Source organism: Chiloscyllium plagiosum, unplaced genomic scaffold (genome assembly GCF_037043375.1).
Source record: "Chiloscyllium plagiosum isolate Xiang-an unplaced genomic scaffold, Cpla_swu_hap1 HiC_scaffold_5, whole genome shotgun sequence".
Lineage (NCBI taxonomy): Eukaryota > Metazoa > Chordata > Chondrichthyes > Orectolobiformes > Hemiscylliidae > Chiloscyllium > Chiloscyllium plagiosum.
In genome coordinates, this window is record NW_028270143.1 from 126736802 (window position 1) to 126755291 (window position 18490).

The window sequence follows — 18490 nt, forward strand, 5'->3', positions numbered from 1 at the left end:
CAGTGAATATTCTGTGATTTCAAGAACCAGTTACAGTTAAGCTAAATGTAGGGAACTTTGCATCTGAGCTACAAGAACAGGAGAGCTGGAAATGTTTGCACAGAAGGAAAAGTATTTGGGAGATCTTGTTGAACTTCCTTTCATGGGACGTGGGTGTCACTGGCAAGGCCAGTATTTCTTGCCCATTCTTATTGGCCTTGAAGTGAGTGGCTTGCTGGGCCTGATCAGGGGGCAGTTGAGAACCAATTGCGTTGCTGTGGACCTGGAGTCACATTTAGGCCAGACCCTGTAACAAAGGCAGACTTCCTTCCCTAAAAAGATCAATAGTGAATCAGTTGTTTGTAGAGGAACCAGAGTCACCAGTCTAATATACCATCAATCTTGCAGTGCTATCATATAATCCAAGCTGGAAGTTTAACACTCTTCTTGAACCCTGGCTGACTGGCATAATTGTCTTAAAGTTCAATGAAAAACATTTTTCTAACTATTAATATTAATACTTCTTAAATTGAGATCCAAACCTACCTAGACCATTATGAGGGAGAGGTTGATTAAAAGCTTGAAATCAAAGAACAAGCTGTATAAAAGCAGCAGCATTGGTAGTTTTAAAAATTACAGCATTTTTAAATATAAGTGCTAGTTATGTTGAATGATATCATCTTGCTCTAAAAGCACTTATAAATGCAAGAAAAAAGGTTACCCACTCAGACTTACTTTCAACTCCAAGCCACTGTGACTAAGGGCAATTAGGGACTGTGAAAAATTGCTGGCCTTGTACATTTCTTATGAAATACATCAGAACATCTTAGGCCATAAAAATCGCAATACAAATGAAATTATAGGGCCACTACCCCTGCAACATGTATCTCAGGGCCAGAGTCCCAGGGTTCAAGTCCCAGACAGGAGTAATAACACATCAGAACATGTTGATTAGAAAATAGCTACTTATGCAATTATTCTTTTAAAACATCTTCCATTATCATTGTCTATTTGTTTTTCCCAGGTTTATTCTGTTCTAAAACTGGCTTTGAGCATTTCTCACATTTTAAGTTTTAAAAACAAAAATTTAGATTTACATTGAGTAAAAATTACAAAATTAGGAACATAACAATAGAAAGAAAACTCAACATGTCACCATGGTTTCCTAAGATTACAAAGGGATCTTGATCAAATGGGTCAATGGGCTGAAAAGTGACCAATGGAGTTCAATCTGGATAAACATGAGATATTGCATTTTGGAACAGCAAACAAGGGTAGGGCTTATATAATTAATGGTAGGGTCTTGGGTTGTAGAACAGAGAGACCTAGGGGTTCTGGTACATAATTCTTGAAGATTGCACTACATATAGACAGCGTGGTTAAAAAGGCATTTGGCACACTTGCCTTCATCACTCAGTCCTTTGAGTATAGGAGTTAGGAAGTCATGTTGAGGTTGTACAGGACATTGGTGACGCCTCTTCTGTAATACTGTGTCCAGTCCTGGTCGCCCAATTATAGGAAGGATATTATTAAACTGGAGAGAGTTCAAAAGAGATTTACCAGGATGTTGCCGAGTATGGAAGGTTTGCGTTATTTAAAAAAAAAGGTTGGACAGGCTGGGACTTTTTCACTGGAGCATAGGAAATTGAGAGACAACTTATAGAAGTTTATAAAATAAATGAGAGATATAGATAAAGTTAATGGTAATTGTCTTTTCCCTAGGATGGGGAATTTCAAGGCTTGGGAGCACGTTTCTAAGGTGAAAGGAGAGAGAGAGAGAGAGAGAGAGAGAGAGAGAGAGAGAGAGAGAGAGAGAGAGAGATTTAAAAAAGACACAAGGAGCAAACTTCTTTTTAAACACAGAGGGTGGTTCAACTGTGGAATGAAATTCCAGTGGAAGTGTTGGATAGGGTGTACAATTACAACATCCAAAAAAGACATTTGGATAAGTACATGAATAGGAAAGGTTTGGAGGGATATGGGCCAGGAGCAGACAGGTGAGACTAACTTAGTTTGGGATTATGTTCAGAATGGACTGGTTGGACTGAAGGGTCTGTTTCCTTGCTGTATGATTCTATAATATGAAATCCATAATTCTAAAATGAAAATCTATGGACAGAATAACCAAAACACAACTTGATATTCAATTGAACAAAGATAAGCTTGACATTATTCATTCAATAAACATCATTTCCAAGCTGAGAAGTTATTTGGTGAATATTTTTCAGATTGATAAGGCATGCACTGTTTTTGTGGATAAATGAGAAACATTCCTGGATTGACTCCTAGTTGTGAGGAGTAATTGGTGAAGGTACAATTGGTTTCATTGACCAAAGCTGGAGCAGGAACAGACAGTTCAGTTAAATCAGAAACGTAACAGCTAGCTCACCAGTAACATCATGGCTACATATTAATGTAATGTACACTCAAAAACAGACATAACTTAAAAAACAGATAAAGAGAAACATCGAAATAGGGTCCTGAAAAATTGGCAGCATCCAAAGATCCATTCATGTTATTCACTGTATTTTACAAACATAGGAACAGGTGTTCAAAACTCTGGTTGGGGATAAGGAGGAGAAGGAGGAAGTGAGTTGAAAGTGGGTGGCATTCCCATGAAAAGACATCCAGAGGTACTGGCTGCACTGAATGCCCTAGAATTGAATACTGCTGCCATGCTTGGGCAGGATCTTCTCAAATCAACTGCACTTTTGGACGGGATGCATAAGAAATTTATTTGTTGTCCAAGCTCACGTCTAACATCCAGCTTCCTGTCACTGTAACCTTCTTGGGCACTCTGCTCCACCATCCTCTCCGACCTATCACCTTCTCCCTCACCTTCATCTACCTATCGCTTTCTCAGATACCTTCCTCCCTAACCCACTCCCCTCTCCCATTTATCTCTCAGCCCCCCAATCCTGGCCCACAAGCTTCATTCCTGACGAAAGGACTTATGCCCGAAACATCGATTCTCCTGCTCCTCGGAAACTGCCTGACCTGTTGTGCTTCTCCAGCATCTTCAGTCCGCACTATCTTCTAGCTGATTTTAACCTTATAGAACAGAGAACATAGAACAATACAGCACAGAACAGGCCCTTCGGCCCATGATGTTGTGCCGAACATTTGTCCTAGCTTAAGCACCCATCCATGTACCTATCCAATTGCCGCTTAAAGGTCACCAAAGATTCTGACTCTGCCACTCCCACAGGCAGCGCATTCCATGCCCCCACCACTCTGGGTAAAGAACCCACCCCTGACATCCCCCCCTATACTTTCCACCCTTCACCTTAAATTTATGTCCCCTTGTAACACTCTGTTGTACCCGGGGAAAAAGTTTCTGACTGTCTACTCTATCTATTCCTCTGATCATCTTATAAACCTCTATCAAATCACCCCTCATCCTTCGCCGTTCCAATGAGAAAAGGCCTAGCACTCTCAACCTATCCTCGTACGACCTATTCTCCATTCCAGGCAACATCCTGGTAAATCTCCTCTGCACCCTCTCCAAAGCTTCCACATCTTTCCTAAAGTGAGGTGACCAGAACTGCACACAGTACTCCAAATGTGGCCTAACCAAGGTCCTGTACAGCTGCAACATCACCTCACGACTCTTGAATTCAATCCCTCTGCTAATGAATGCTAATACATCATCGGCCTTCTTACAAGCTCTATCCACCTGAGTGGCAACTTTCAAAGAGCTATGAACATAGACCCCAAGATCCCTCTGCTCCTCCACCTTACTAAGAACCCTACCGTTAACCCTGTATTCCGCATTCTTATTTGTCCTTCCAGACAACCTCACACTTGGCAGGGTTGAACTTATTGCGAGGCCTCTTCTAAGGATGCTTACCTTGAAGTTCTCCTCCTCTCTCTAAAAGGATCTTAGTGATTCCCTCTCACTGCACCAACCAGGTCATCTCCTCTGCCCTGAAGCTTTTCAGCCACATCCTGAAGCAGACTCACTACCACAGTCACATCTCCTTCCTCAGTGCACCTGGTGTGGTCTCCTCTACATTGGGGAGACAGGATACTTACTTGCAGATCATTTCAGGGAACATCTCTGGAACACTCACACCAATCAACCCACCACCCCGTAGCTGAACACTTCAACTCCCCTCCCAATCAGTCAAGAACATGCAGGTCCTGGATGTCCTCCATCGCCAAACCCTTACCACTCGACACCCGGAGAAGGAACGCATCTTCCGCCTTGGGACCCTGTAACCACATGAGATCAGTTTGGATTTCAACAGTTTCCTCATTTCTCCTCTCCCCACATTATCCCAGTCCCAAGCCTCCAACTCGGCACCGTCCCCCTGACCTGTCCATCACCTTTCCCACCTATCCGCTCTATCGTCCTCTCAGACGGATCACTTTCTCCCTCACCTTTATCTACCTATCACTTTCTGAGCTACCATCCGCTCCAACCCCACCCCCCCTCCCATTTATCTCTCAGCCCCCTGGCCCACATGTCTCATTCCTGATGAAGGGCTGATGCTCGAAAAGTCAATTCTTCTGCTCCTCGGATGCTGCCTAACCTGCTGTGCTTTTCCAGCACCACAGTCTCTATTCTGATCTCCAGCATCTGTAGTCCTCACTTTCTCCTACTATCTTAGAGATGCATAACATTCCACTGAATCATTCTCTTGCTTAATCTAAACTGCAAATACATCTCAGTCTTCTGGCGACAATTCATTGTATTCAAGAGTAACTGTCTTTATAGTCCACCTGCCCCAGGATTTGGGGCTTTAAACCATTACTTTGGAGTCTCCTGTTTCTCAATATACCTCACATTCCCAACTCTTTTCAACTTTTGTGATTTTACCTGAGTTTCAAGCAGATTTTTCAATTCTTTAAACAAATAAGGCAAATAAGGGCTGGACTTATACACTTAAATGGTAAGGATCTGGGGAATGTTGCTAAACAAAAAGACCCTGCATTGCAGGTTTACTGTTCCTTGAAAGTGGTCATGGGTAACTAGGATAGTGAAGAAGGTGTTTAGTATGCTTTCCTTTATTGGCCAGAGCACAGAGTATAGGAGTTAGGAGGTCAAGTTGTGGCTGTACAGGACATTGCTAAGGTCACTTTTGGAATATTGTGTGCAATTCTGGTCTCTCTCCTATAGGAAGGCTATTGTGAAACTTGAAAGGGTTCAGAGAAGATTTACAAGGACATTGCCAGGGTTGGATAGCTTGAGTTATATGGACAGGTTGAATAGGCTGGGGCTATTTTCCTTGGAGCAGAGGCTGAGGAATGACCTTATAGAACTTTATACAATCATGAGAGGCACGGATAGGGTAAATAGACAAGGTCTTTTCCCTGAGGAGGCGGAGGGGAGTCCAGAACTAGAGGGCATAGGTTTCGGAAGAGAGGGGAAAGATTTAAAAGGGACCTAAGGGGCAATTTTTTCACGCAGAGGGTGATGTATGCATGGAATGAGCTGCCACAGGAAGTGGTAGAGGCTGGTAAAATTACAACATTTAAAGGTATCTGTTTGGATAGGAAGGATTTGGAGTGATATGGACCAAATGCTGGCAAATGGGACTAGATTAGATTAATTAAGGATATCTGGTCGGCACAGACAAGTTGGACCGAAAGGTCTGTACATCTCTATGACTCTAAATCCACAAAGATAGAGAATGATAGAGAAGGATGCCAGATGCAGAGTCAGATTAGAGCATATGTTATTGAGTTCAACTCTTATACTGAAATTAATAACTGACAGAGGAATTGGAGCAATTTATGTATATCTGCATCGCTCAAGTCAATGTGTATGCCAATTATACATGGGCACTCAGATTTCAGAAAGCACGCAAATCCATCAGAATATTGCTCAAAAGGAAGCTTAGTACGCACGCAATACTTAATTTCAAATACTCATGGAGTTTAAAACCTGACATTCAACCACGTTGACAAAATATCAAGCAATGCAAAATTTGTTGCTGGATCACTAGTATTGAACCAACACCACATGCAAACTGCGAGCGCTGCCTACAGATACTCAAGGACAAGAGTCTTCAATGACGCCGACATCCATGCTGATACCAAGATACTTGTGTACGAGGCAATCATCCTTCTGACAATTCTATATGGCACTGAAACATGGTCCACATATAGACGCCACCTCAGTGCCTTTGATAAGTATCATCACTGTTCAAGAAGGATTTACCACATCAACTGGGGAAACAGGCACCAGTGTCCTTGAAGGAGCCTACAGCACCAACTGAGACCATGATCATCCAAAACCACTTATGATGGCTGGCCAAGTGCTGAGGATGCCAGAGATTGAAGGTTTTTTTAAAAATCATTCACAGCACGAGGGCATAACTGGCCAGGATTGCCCATTACTGACTGCCTAGGAGGCAGTTAAGAGCCACACTGCCGTGGATCTGGAGTCACATGTAGGTCAGAACAGGTAAGAATGTCAGGTTCCTTTCCTAAAAGGACAAGTGATCCAAATGAGTTTTTCTGACAATTGACAATAGTTTCACTGTCATCATAATCTGAATTCTAGAATTTTATTGAATTCAAATGCCACCATCTGCAGTGGTGGGATTCAAAGCCAGGTTCCCAGAACATTACTTTGGTCTCTGGGATACACTCAAGTGAGAGGAGGACAAATGAAGCAGTTCAAAGATTCTCTGTAGGCTGTGTTCAGAAGAAACTGACTTAGAGAAAGCTTCTGTATGAGGGGTAGAATTCTTTGAGAATACCCATTGGCAAGAGGAAGCACAGAAAAGGAACCCTGGAAAGGAATTAGATTAGATTAGATTCTAATGGATTCTAAAGGAATGCCAGCAATCAAAGCCAAGGTCTCATTCCACCTCCCGGAAACACCTGCCAAATATGAGGCCAGAGATGTGGCTCCAGGAATGGGCTCATCATCCACACAAGGACCCCCAGAACCCAGAACCAGAGACATGGAGCTCCCAAGGTGTACAAACATATTTGATAGCTAGTGATTGCCAATAACCCTACCAGACATTCTGCAGTAGCATCCATGAAATACATCCATGGAAGATAAATCCATGATTTATTAAAAAGTCATTCCTGATGAAGGGCTTTTGCCCGAAAAGTCAATTTTCCTGCTCCTCGGATGCTGCCTGACCTGCTGTGCTTTTCCAGCACTCTAATAGGCGGCACGGTAGCACAGTGGCTTGCACTGCTGCCTCACAGCACCTGAGACCCGGTTCAATTCCTGCCTCAGGCGACCGACTGTGTGGAGTTTGCACATTCTTCAGTGTCCATGTGGGTTTCCTCCAGGTGCTCAGGTTTCCTCCCACACAGTCCAAAATGTGCAGGTTAGGTGAATTGGCCATGCTAAATTGCAGCTTAAAAATGTGTTGCTGGAAAAGCGCAGCAGGTCAGGCAGGAGGGACTTGGGGGAGGGGCGCTGGGAATACGATAGGTGGAAGGAGGTAAGGTGATGGTGATAGGCTGGAGAGGGGGTGGGGGGGGGGGGAAAAGAGGTCGTGAAAAAGATTGCAGGTCAAGAAGGCGGTGCTGAGTCTGAGGGTTGGGACTGAGAAAAAGTGGGGGGAGGGGAAATGAGAAAGCTGGAGAAATCTGCATTCATCCCCTGTGGTTGGAGGGTTCCTAGTTGGAAGATGAGGTGCTCTTCCTCCAGGCATTGTGTTGCCATGGTCTGGCGATGGAGGAGGCCAAGGACCTGCATGTCCTTAGCGGAGTGGGAGGGGGAGTTAAAGTGTTCAGCCACGGGGTGGTTGGGTTGGTTGGTGCGGGTGTCCCAGAGGTTTGGCCTCCTCTATCGCCAGACCATGGCAACACGATGCCTGGAGGAAGAGCGCCTCATCTTCCGCCTAGGAACCCTCCAACCACAAGGGATGAATGCAGATTTGTCCAGCTTTCTCATTTCCCCTCCCCCACCTTTTCTCAGTCCCAACCCTCAGATTCAGCACTGTCTTCTTGACCTGCAATCTTCTTCCCGACCTCTCCGCCCCCACCCCCTCTCCGGCCTATCACCCTCACCTTAACCTCCTTCCACCTATCATATTCCCAGCGCCCCTCCCCCAAGGCCCTCCTCCCTACCTTTTATCTAAGCCTGCTTGGCAGACCCTCATTCCTGAAGAAGGACTTATGCCCGAAACGTCGATTCTCCTGTTCCTTTGATGCTGCCTGACCTGCTGCGCTTTTCCAGCAACATATTTTTAAGCTCTGATCTCCAGCATCTGCAATCCTCACTTTCTCCATGTTAAATTGCAGTAGTGTTAGGGGCAGGGGTAAATGTAGGGGAATGGATCTGGGTGGGTTGCGCTTTGGCGGGTCAGTGTAGACTTGTTGGGCTGAAGGGCCTGTTTCCACAGTAAGTAATCTAAAAAAAAAAATCTAATCTAGACTCTGATCTCTAGAATCTGCAGTCCTCACTTTTGCCTCCATGAAATACATACAACTGTCGAGCTAGGTTGTCAATACTTGAACTCCTGAAAATTTAATAAAAGGGTACCATGCGTATTTTGCATGGTACACCAGGCTCTCTGTACAAAGGATTGTTGTTAACACATTGCTGCATGTGACAAAAAAAAGGTTGGAAGAATAAAGGGCCTCGAACATTATTCCAGTCACCTTGATAAAATAAAACAAAAAACACAGAGGTAAGCATTATTATGGAAATGCAAGACAGAATATACTACCTCCTGTTTCAGTTCTTGAAATATGCAATCTGTGAAATAAAATGGAAGGTACTTAAACAAAAACAGAAGAAATTAACAACAGGCTACAATCAAGGTAGTTGAAAGCCACTTTGGTATTTTTTTTTTAAAATCAGAGAACAAACTTTTAATTAGCAATTTAATCTTATGCGTTCTAATTAGTGAATTACTGTTACTCAAATTATAAAGCCAACTGGGAGAAGAGAAGCTAGCACCTTATAGGATGTTCTGAAAGTAATATTTCAAAGATATTAAAGTAATGACAAAAGTTCAGACATGTATTACCTTAATCTATATAGTGGGACATTTAATTAGATACCCAGTTCCAGTACCAGTCTAGTATTAGACTCTAAGGGCTTTTTTAAGTAAAGAGTGATCTTTCTCATGCCATGTTCAATTAAAAGAACTGTGCACCATAATTAAAAGAAACGGTAGCAATTTGAAATCCACATCTTGTCTCAATAAACAGCTTAAAGGGAATAAGGTTCAAAACAGAATAACTTCACTGACCCTACCACCAGGCAGACTGGCTTGTAACTCAAATGATAGATCCTTTCCATCACATGGCTTCAAGGGGCTCAACTACTTCTACACACATGAAACCAATACAGAGATACCCTCAGTGGAAAAGCCTGTTAAAATTACTAGACTCTGTTCATATCTTAGTTCATTTGCTGCCTAAACTGTCATCCATCCCTTTGTCACTTCTAGGCTAGACAGTCAAGGCATTTTGGCTGATCTCCCATATTCTACCCTCTTAAACTTGAAGGTATCCAAAACTCTGCTGGTTGCATCCTAATGTGCATCAAATTCCATTCCCTCCTAATTCCTCTGCTCGCTGATAAGACTCCCTCCCCACTTAAGAAATGCTGAGTGGATGTTGCATTTTCAGCCTCCATGAGGTCCCCAGCATCACTGATACCAGACATGAATCAATTTGATTAATTCCACATGATATTAAGAAATGGCTGAAGACACAAATTTCAAAAGCCATGGGCCCTGACAACATTCCAGTAATGATGCTGAATGATGTAGAACCAGCTGTGCTCCAAAAAGATCCATCAACCTGAATTCTTTAATAGAAACAAATTTATTGGTTATGTAACATTTATTCAATGGCAGTTTGTAATATGAAAATCTAAATTGTTTACTCCTGTAAATAATCCAAAACATGCACAAACAAGCACACTGGGTATAGGTAGGAAAAAAGATTTCTCTTTGCAAAGATTATTTTTGTTAAGTTATTCAAGGCAAAAACAGAAAGGACAATATGAAACATCCAGATGAATGTCAAACCCACATCTGGCTCACAAAGTGAATGTCAACTAAACAACAACAAAAAAAAAAATTGCTTTTGGGATATTTGTCAAAACAACTTGCTCAGGAAATACAGTATTAAGGATTTTTCTCAACAGTTTTCAGGAGGACAGAGTTCAGAGAAACAAGTCTTCAGGTGCTGCACGAGACTCAAAAAGCAAGAGATTTTCCGGAGATAGGAAAATAAGGAAGCTCTTTTCTTTCCCCAAACTGGCCACCAATGAAAAATCCTAACAAACCAAGTATAGACTGCAAACAGTCATAAATCCAGACAGGCAATCTGCAATAAACAAGCAGTTATCACAAAAGTGAACTACAATAAATTTCTTATTTGAAAGAAAGTTTCACTGTCCTTTTAATCGGTCCCTTAAAAATAAAGAACAAGTCCACAAAAAATTCTTAAATATAAAGCCAAATGTAACATTTGCTTGGGTACTCACCTCCTAACTTATTTGGACCAGGGCTGTAATTATGGATGAAAGAGTTGAAGTCCAGGAGGTGACTGTCCTTGATTTCAGGACTAATTTGACCAAATGTAGCATCAATGAGCCCCAGCAAAACTGGAGTCAAAACTCTCCACTGGTTGGAGTCATATTAAATGTTCATGGAGATTATTGTGGCTGTTGGAGGTCAATCATCCCAATCCCAGGTTATCATTGCAGGGATTTTTCGGGCTAGTATCGTAGGTGGAATCCTTTCAACTGCTAATCATTGACCTACCCTCCATCCTGGTGTAGTGGTCTTGTCCTGGCATGGTACTCCCGTCTCGGTATCATCCTGGCTACATCTTCCAGGTAACCCATGGTTCCCAAGCCCAGGAGCCATTAACTGAACTGTGATGAACTTTGTATTAGTTTTACTTTTTTTATTATGTATGATTTCTGTTATTAATGTGGATGCCATGGTAGGATATCCTATAAACTTTTCACTGTATTTTGCTTGTTAAAGTATATATGACAATAAATTTCTATTATCATATAATCAGAAGTGGGAAAGTTTCCTGATAATCACACAATGTGTGGCACCATACACCACCACTCAGATACTGAGTGTCCAGTTGCAGCAACCTGGATAACATTCAAGCTTGGGCTATTAAGTGGTAATTAACATTTGCACTACACAAGTGCCAGGCAATTACCTTCTCCAACAAGAGAAAAATCAAATAATGAGCCCTTGTAATTCAATGGCATTACCATCACTATTGCCTACACACTGGAACCAGCCACTGCCCAAAGCTGAACTGGTCATATAATCACTTTGGTTACAATAGCAGTCTGAGGCTGAAAGTTCTGCAGTGTATAACTCCTGATTCCCTGAAGCTTGCCAGCGTCTACAAGGCACCATTCAGGAGTGCGATGGAATGTTATTCAATTGTCTGGATACCAGCATCTCCAATGAAGTTCAAAAAGCTGAAGCTTGGAGGCGGTCACTGGATGAGTAATCCAGAACTCGAGGACACAAGTTCAAATCCCACAATGTCAGCTGGAGAAATTAGAATTCAATAAAAATCTGGAATTTTTTTTTTAAAAAACTGCCCTGATGGTGACCACATAGCTGATGTCAATTGTCATTAAAACCCACCTAGTTCACTAATTTCTTAGTAGGCAGACCTGCCATCCTTACCTGGTCTGGCCTACATGTGAGTCAAGATCTACAGTAATTTAATTAACTCTTAACAACCCACTGGGTAATTAGGAGCAGGAGATGCTGGCCAGTGATACTATCCCCCCATGATCAAGTTAAAGACAACAAATCAGCCCAGTTGTCCAGTGCCCAATTTAAGACCTTCAACAATCATTCCCAGAGATGACACGAGTGAAAAAAAATTTTAAAAATATATAAACAGGAGATCATGACGTGTGTGAAAAAGAAAGAAAATATATAAACAGAGATCACGACACGGGTGGAAAAAAAACGTTTTTAACAAATCATTCCTTCCACTGTCACTGTGTTGGCAGTGTATACCAGGATGCGCTGCAACAATTTACCAAGGCTCCTTAAACAGTACCTTCCAAATCTAAAATCTCTGCCATCTGGAGAGATAAACAGTAGCACAAGCATTAAAACACCACTACCTGCAAACTCTCCTCCAAGCCACATGCCATTCAGATTTTTTAAAATAGCTTTTCCTTCATTGTCAATGGATCAAACTCCTGGCATTCACTCACTAACAGCACTGTGGGTGCAAGTGCACACAATGGACTGCAGCACATCAAAATCAAAAGCTCACCAGCACCTTGTCAAGGGCAATTACGGCTATGTAAAACTGCTAGCCCAACTTGGAATGTTCATACCCTGTGAAGTAATTTTAAAAATCTATTTTAAATTCCTCAATGGTATTGTCCTGCCCAAACACCCAGATATCTATGCACTTCCCTAATCCTGGCCTCTTGAGCATTCCCAATTTTAATTGTTTCAGCATTAGTGACAGAGCAAAGGCTCCAAATTTTCTGCCACAAAATAACTGTGACTTGAAAACATGACCAGCAATACTTATTGCAAAAACTCCATTCAATATTTTTCAAGCATGTTGGATCATAAATATTTTATCGTCTGATAGAAGCAGTGTCACTTTTGTACCCTTTATTCTTGTACATTGTTCTTTTAAATATCAAGAATGATTTATTGAAGTCTTTTAAATTGTTATGATCTCTACTTAAGATGTTTCTGAAAAATTCTAATCAGCTACAAAAAATGTTCACAATTCACCTTGAATAAGCTCCTCATAATGCTTGTTACTGAGTGACCAACCAATGTTGACTGATCATTTCAAAATGTCTTGAACGCCTCTACTATACGTCCATTTCTCAACCTCGCAGATTCCAACAAATTATTAATTGCGTGCACACACTTGTACCCTTTATCGCTCTGGCATACAGTTGGTTCTGCCATAAAGCGGTAGTTCTGTTCTTGTGCAACCCCACGTTATAAGAAAATCACGTAATAGCAGAATCATTTAAACGATGAGGCCAGAATTGCATCATAACCAATACATGCTTTAAAAGTCTATGCTTTAGAAACAAAGTCCCAAATGTGTCAATGTTACAGTGAATTTGCATTAATGAAACATGCATTATAGCAGTACAACCTGTATCCTGATTGTATCTTTATCCTGACTGTAAGTGTCCTGTATCGACACCACTAACCGCCGGCTTAAAGTGGAGAGGATCTCCAAGAAGATCGTACATATTGACACAGACATGAAGTTTCTACAGAAATGCAGGCAAGCAGGAAAGATCCCACAGTGCATAATTTCAGTTACATCACACTGAAATTTTTGCTAGAAATTCTGTGTGTTAGGATTGAGCCCTCCACTACCATCTGATGAAGGAGCGACACTCCGAAGGCTAGTGTGCTTCCAATTAAACCTGTTGGACTATAACCTGGTGTTGTGGGATTTTTAACTTTGTACACCCAAGTCCAACACCGGCATCTCCAAATCATGCTAGGTTTTAGAACTGGTAAGACAGCAGTTCAAAGGAGTCAGGACAGACTGGCAAAAAGCTAAGCACTTTTACAGTGCTACTTGTTGGCCAGGAGGAGCAGGAATGAATCTTGCAGCCCCAATGTCTTGTAAGCCCAAACTGGCAACCTTCAATAAAGAGACTTTCAACATCAGACCTTCCCCCCTAGTTGTGGGCAGGGCATACTTGGGCCTGAAGGTTCCTCCAGAGTTTTTCTGTTTACTGGAAGTCAAGCCAACGTTTGGGTGGGAAACTAGTCAATAGTGGCATTAACAAGTCTACGGTGTGGAGGAATTTGGAAATTCCCATTCAAAAGTCTACCCTGCCCAAGAAGAACTTGCCCAAAAATATCTAGAACATAATTTTAAGTGACTGGAAACAATAGCAGTACAAATACAAACATCACTCTGGTCTCTGAAAACTGCATTTTCCCTTTCTTACAGCATTCCCGTCATTTGTCTACAGAAGTCAGTACCAGCATAGACAATAATCGTCGTAACCAACACCCACTTTAGAAATTTGCAGACTACATTAAACAAAGGATACTGACACTGGAAGCAGGGCATTCCATTCTCAAAAGGCTCTCCTCTCATCACATTAATTACAGTTCAAATATTTAGGTAATTATAAATTTTGAAGAGGTTCATAGCGTTGAAGAACCATTCAATAATGCTGCATATTAAGCAACCAGATCTCCCAAATAGTTCAATGGAAGTGATTTGCTCATTGTATTTGATGTAATGAAGTCAGAATCTACCAGCATTCTAATGGGTTTGCACTAATGCAGCAGTGAAGGCACATAGTAAAAGCAATTTGCACAACTCAAACAGAACAGATTTTGTAAACAAATTATCAATAAAATACAGTCTACTATGACAGAGGGTAACAATTCATATTATAAGAATTGTGAATACATGACATATTGGCATCTTATGAGAAAACATTTTTGTAATAAATCTTCTAACAGTGCTAGGGGCTCTACACAAAATCCCTACTCGGTTCTCAGTACCAGGGTGCCCTTAGTAGAAACATGCTTTAACAGTGGACAAATTATTAATTCAATGAGGTCACTTTACTAATATAAGGAAGGTGGTGAACAGAGGCAAGGTACACCTATAGGTTAAGGTCGGAAATGAGTAAATTGGCATACAGAACAGCTCCTAAATCTGGAACTGCAAAGCACAAGAGACTTATCTATTTAACCGTCAGAGAAATGCCTTTTCCATTCATTACATCAGATACAATCCGGAGCCTGGATGCAAGAAAAGGCGACAAGTGCTCCTTTGTCTGGCAAATGTATTGGAATACAAATTCTTCAAAGTGATAAATACTTATTATGTTTCCATAAGTAAAATAACAGCACTCATGAGAGACATGGAGAATCGCAACAACAAGAGGAAGTCATATAATTCAATTACAGTGCATGAAATACTATGAAAAAATATCTTGCCAAGTTTTCACGACCCTTTTACAAAAGGGTTTTACTTTTATTGAATTAAAGTAGTAACGATTGAAAATGTACCATTTGTTTGTGTTGTGTTAACTTCACAACAATATATCTGACAGGTGAAATAGAACTCAGTTAGTGGCCATGTATTCAAAGCAAAACAGTCAAAAGTTTTAAATCATTCGAAGAATGCTCATACAAGAGAACTGCGCTTCAGCATGTAAGCATCATCAACTAAGACATTTAACAGTAAAAATACAGATATTTACAGGTGAGTATTTTGTCTGTGGCTGAATATTTTATTTTGTCTTAAAGTTAGCACATAGATACTGCTTCATTCATTTACTGCACGCAATGGAACTCAATTCAAGATGAGTAAAAATGCATATTCGAAATTCATGCATTGATTAGTTATACACACGGTGTTAACTTGAAATTATACCATGATTATACAAATTACTTTACCACACAATGTTTGGGGTGCGGGGCAGGTGCAAATTAAAACTGACATCCCATTTCAAAACCTATAATTGAGTAGCAATAATCAGCAACACACGAATTCATAACAGGAGGTCGTTACTCAGACATTCAATTAGACCATGGGCTGATCTAATCATTCCATATTCCAGCCTACCACTATAGCCTTACAACCACTTGATTCTCTAGATTGAATATTTTTAAGGTAGAAGTAGATAAACTTCCACCATGCTTTGAAGAGAGTTCCAAAGACTCTCTACTTTCTGAAAACACAAAAATGTCTCGTCTGTTTTAAATGTGTGACCTCTTACTTTTAAGCAATGACCCTTAGTACACATACTAAAGCATTCAAATATACATCAAATAACATTTATTCCATTTTGAGATTCACGACTGATTTACAACAGGATGTGGTGAGAAGAGTGCGTGGGAAGAATTGGTGACTTTGCACTCAAGGATCGCAAAGCTCTCCATCACCAGAATGTCCTCCCCTACTGTCGGAGTCCGTTGCAAAATAATAGACAGCGATTGATTGCTTGGATTAACGAACAACTTGATTATCATTAGACCGTAACTCAATTGCTTTGGATTTTAATTGTATTTCTCATCAACATGAATGCCATCAACATCCCAGCAGACATCCTCCTCCCTGATTAAATATCCTACTCATCTCATTTCTGCCGATTAACCTCACTGTTCTCATCCCAGATACTGTCTGACCTGCTGGGCATTTCCAGCACTTCTGTTTTTATTTCAAAATGCCAATACCTGCAGCATTTTGCTTCTATGTGGCAATGCCAATGGTGTAAACCACAGCTGCAGCAGGCTTTTATTTTAAAGGATTTTACAGGTGGCACAATGCTGTGTAGAATAGTTTGCTTCAGCCTTGCAGGGTGGGTGTAACGGATCACACGAAGGTCACACTGCTGCATTCATGTGCATGTCGTACATTTAGATAGTGACAATAGAGGGCTCCAAAGGTCTGAGTGATCAGGAATGCTGTTTTTAACCATCTAATATTGACATGCATTCTCCATTCAACTTGACCATGACATACCTTCCTTGGGGGTCATGTTGCCCACACACAAGGGGAGATTCAAACACTGACATTTTGGTTCAGAGGGAGGGTTGAAGCCGCAAGGCCAATTCAATTGTCACCCTAACCAAACCTTCCACACAGCCAGTCAACCATTCCCACCATCCCAACCCATCCAACAGAAAATCCCCCAGCACATGCGCACACAGTTGCACCTGTTGCCGGGTCGCGCTTGCTCAATGTGGAAGGGGAGGAGGACAGTATTTGGCAGACCCGCGCCTGCGCACTGGCCCTCCCGCAGGCTGACGGCGGCGCGGGCTGGGCTGCACCGTTTGGAGCTCACTATTAGGCAGCGGGCACCAAGCATCACCGGCAACCCGAGCGGAGAGGCAGCAAGCGACGGGGGCACAGGCACCCAGCCACCCTCACAGCACTGACCAGCTGCAGAAATGTGTGTGTAAGAGAAAAATACCACCAGTTCAACAATCAGTCAACAAGCACACACAGAAAAAAACATAATCACCTCACAAGGAGTGAAAGAAATATAACAATCGTTTATAAAAACACAGCGAGTTTATTTTGAATGGAAGTAAACCGACCTCTCTGCCATCTTGAGGGATCAGCGTGTATAAGATTGAGCGGTAACGATGAGCGGCTCCATCCGAAGCATAGCGCTTGCCGGCTCGAGCATCATTAATTAATATTGAAGCGGCGTCCACCAACCGCCCGCCCACTCCATAACACCATGGCGTCAACACGTTACCACGCCCCACCGCTGCGTCATGACCTTTTTACGTCCCGCCCCGACGTGTCCCCATGGCAACACACCGTTCCGCCCCATCCCACCCGCGGCGTCCTGACGTCCCCGCGTCCGCCCTTACCGCCACGACCATGTGAGGTCGGTCTTTCACCCAGTTCCATCCATGACGTGGGTGCGGCACCCCGCCCCCTCACCACCGTCCGCCCCGCCCTCTCCATACGCGCTTGAGTCTACATGTCAGCCTGCCCCACGGCGTCCAGACGTCACCACGCCCCTTCAGGTGTCCATACGCCGTCCCACCATCCTGACGTCTGTGCCCGTCCCCACCACGACGCCGTGACGTACACACGTAGCGTTACGTCCCTCCCCGGGTCTAGCGGGGTACGTCGGGAGTTGTAGTCTTGGTCAGCACATTGAGAGGAGCCCCCTCTACAGATTTTTCAGAGTAGTGTCAAATCCTCCAGATCCAGAGGTTAAAAATTACACAACACCAGGTTGGAGACCAACTTCTTATTTGGAAGCACTAGCTTTTTGAGCGCTGCTCCTTCATTAGGTGGTTTTGGAGTATAAGATCGTAAAACAGAATTTATAGCAAAAGTGTGATGCAAATGAAATTAAAAATGAAAAAGACCTGGATTGTTTGTTAAGTCTCTCATCTTTTAGAATGACCATGTTGATTTCAGTTCTTTTGTATGCAAATCCCAGAACTTTTTTTTAAAGTTACACCCTCAAATGAACTTTAACAATAGGTGAAAACAATGACTGCAGATGCTGGAAACCAGATTCTGGATTAGTGGTGCTGGAAGAGCTCAGCAGTTCAGGCAGCATCCAAGGAGCTTCGAAATCGACGTTTCGGGCAAAAGCCCTTATTCCTGATGAAGGGCTTTTGCCTGAAACATCGATTTCGAAGCTTCTTGGATGCTGCCTGAACTGCTGTGGTCTTCCAGCACCACTAATCCAAAATTTAACAATAGGTGCCATGTCGGTCTCAGATAATGCTTTGGAGGTGTAAGGTTCAAGTCTGTCTATCTGTGTCCCAATGTTCAGACTGATTCTATTTCAAAAAAAGGGATTTACAGAATCTGACATGGATTCATGTAGTTATCGAGCAAAATAAAATGTAATTCTGCAAGTACAAATTCACCCTACAAACTTGTATGTGTGTGTGTGCGTGCATGTGTTGGAGGGGGGTGTCTGTGACAAATTGTGTGTAAGTGTGCGAGTGTAAATGGGTATAAGTCTGTGAGAGGATGGACATGTGTGTGGTTGTGATGGGGTGTAAGCATAAGTGTGAGCATATGAGAGAGAGCCTTGTGTATGAGAGAAGGTCTGTGTGAGTGTGTA

General features: G+C 42.2%; 1 protein-coding gene across 2 annotated transcripts in view; it reads right to left on the bottom strand.

The window, feature by feature from the left end:
* The window catches only part of arhgap39 (Rho GTPase activating protein 39), a 608625-nt gene extending 591553 nt beyond the window's left edge, over positions 1–17072 (bottom strand). Inside the window, exon 1 of one of the 2 annotated variants that reach the window (XM_043690879.2) lies at positions 16986–17072. In XM_043690879.2, the coding sequence (XP_043546814.1) occupies positions 16986–16996 (11 nt within the window). In that variant the 5' untranslated portion in view covers positions 16997–17072. The remainder of the gene's footprint in view (positions 1–16985) is intronic. The other variant, XM_087987640.1, reaches the window with a different exon arrangement.
* Between the last annotated feature and the right edge of the window lie 1418 nt (positions 17073–18490).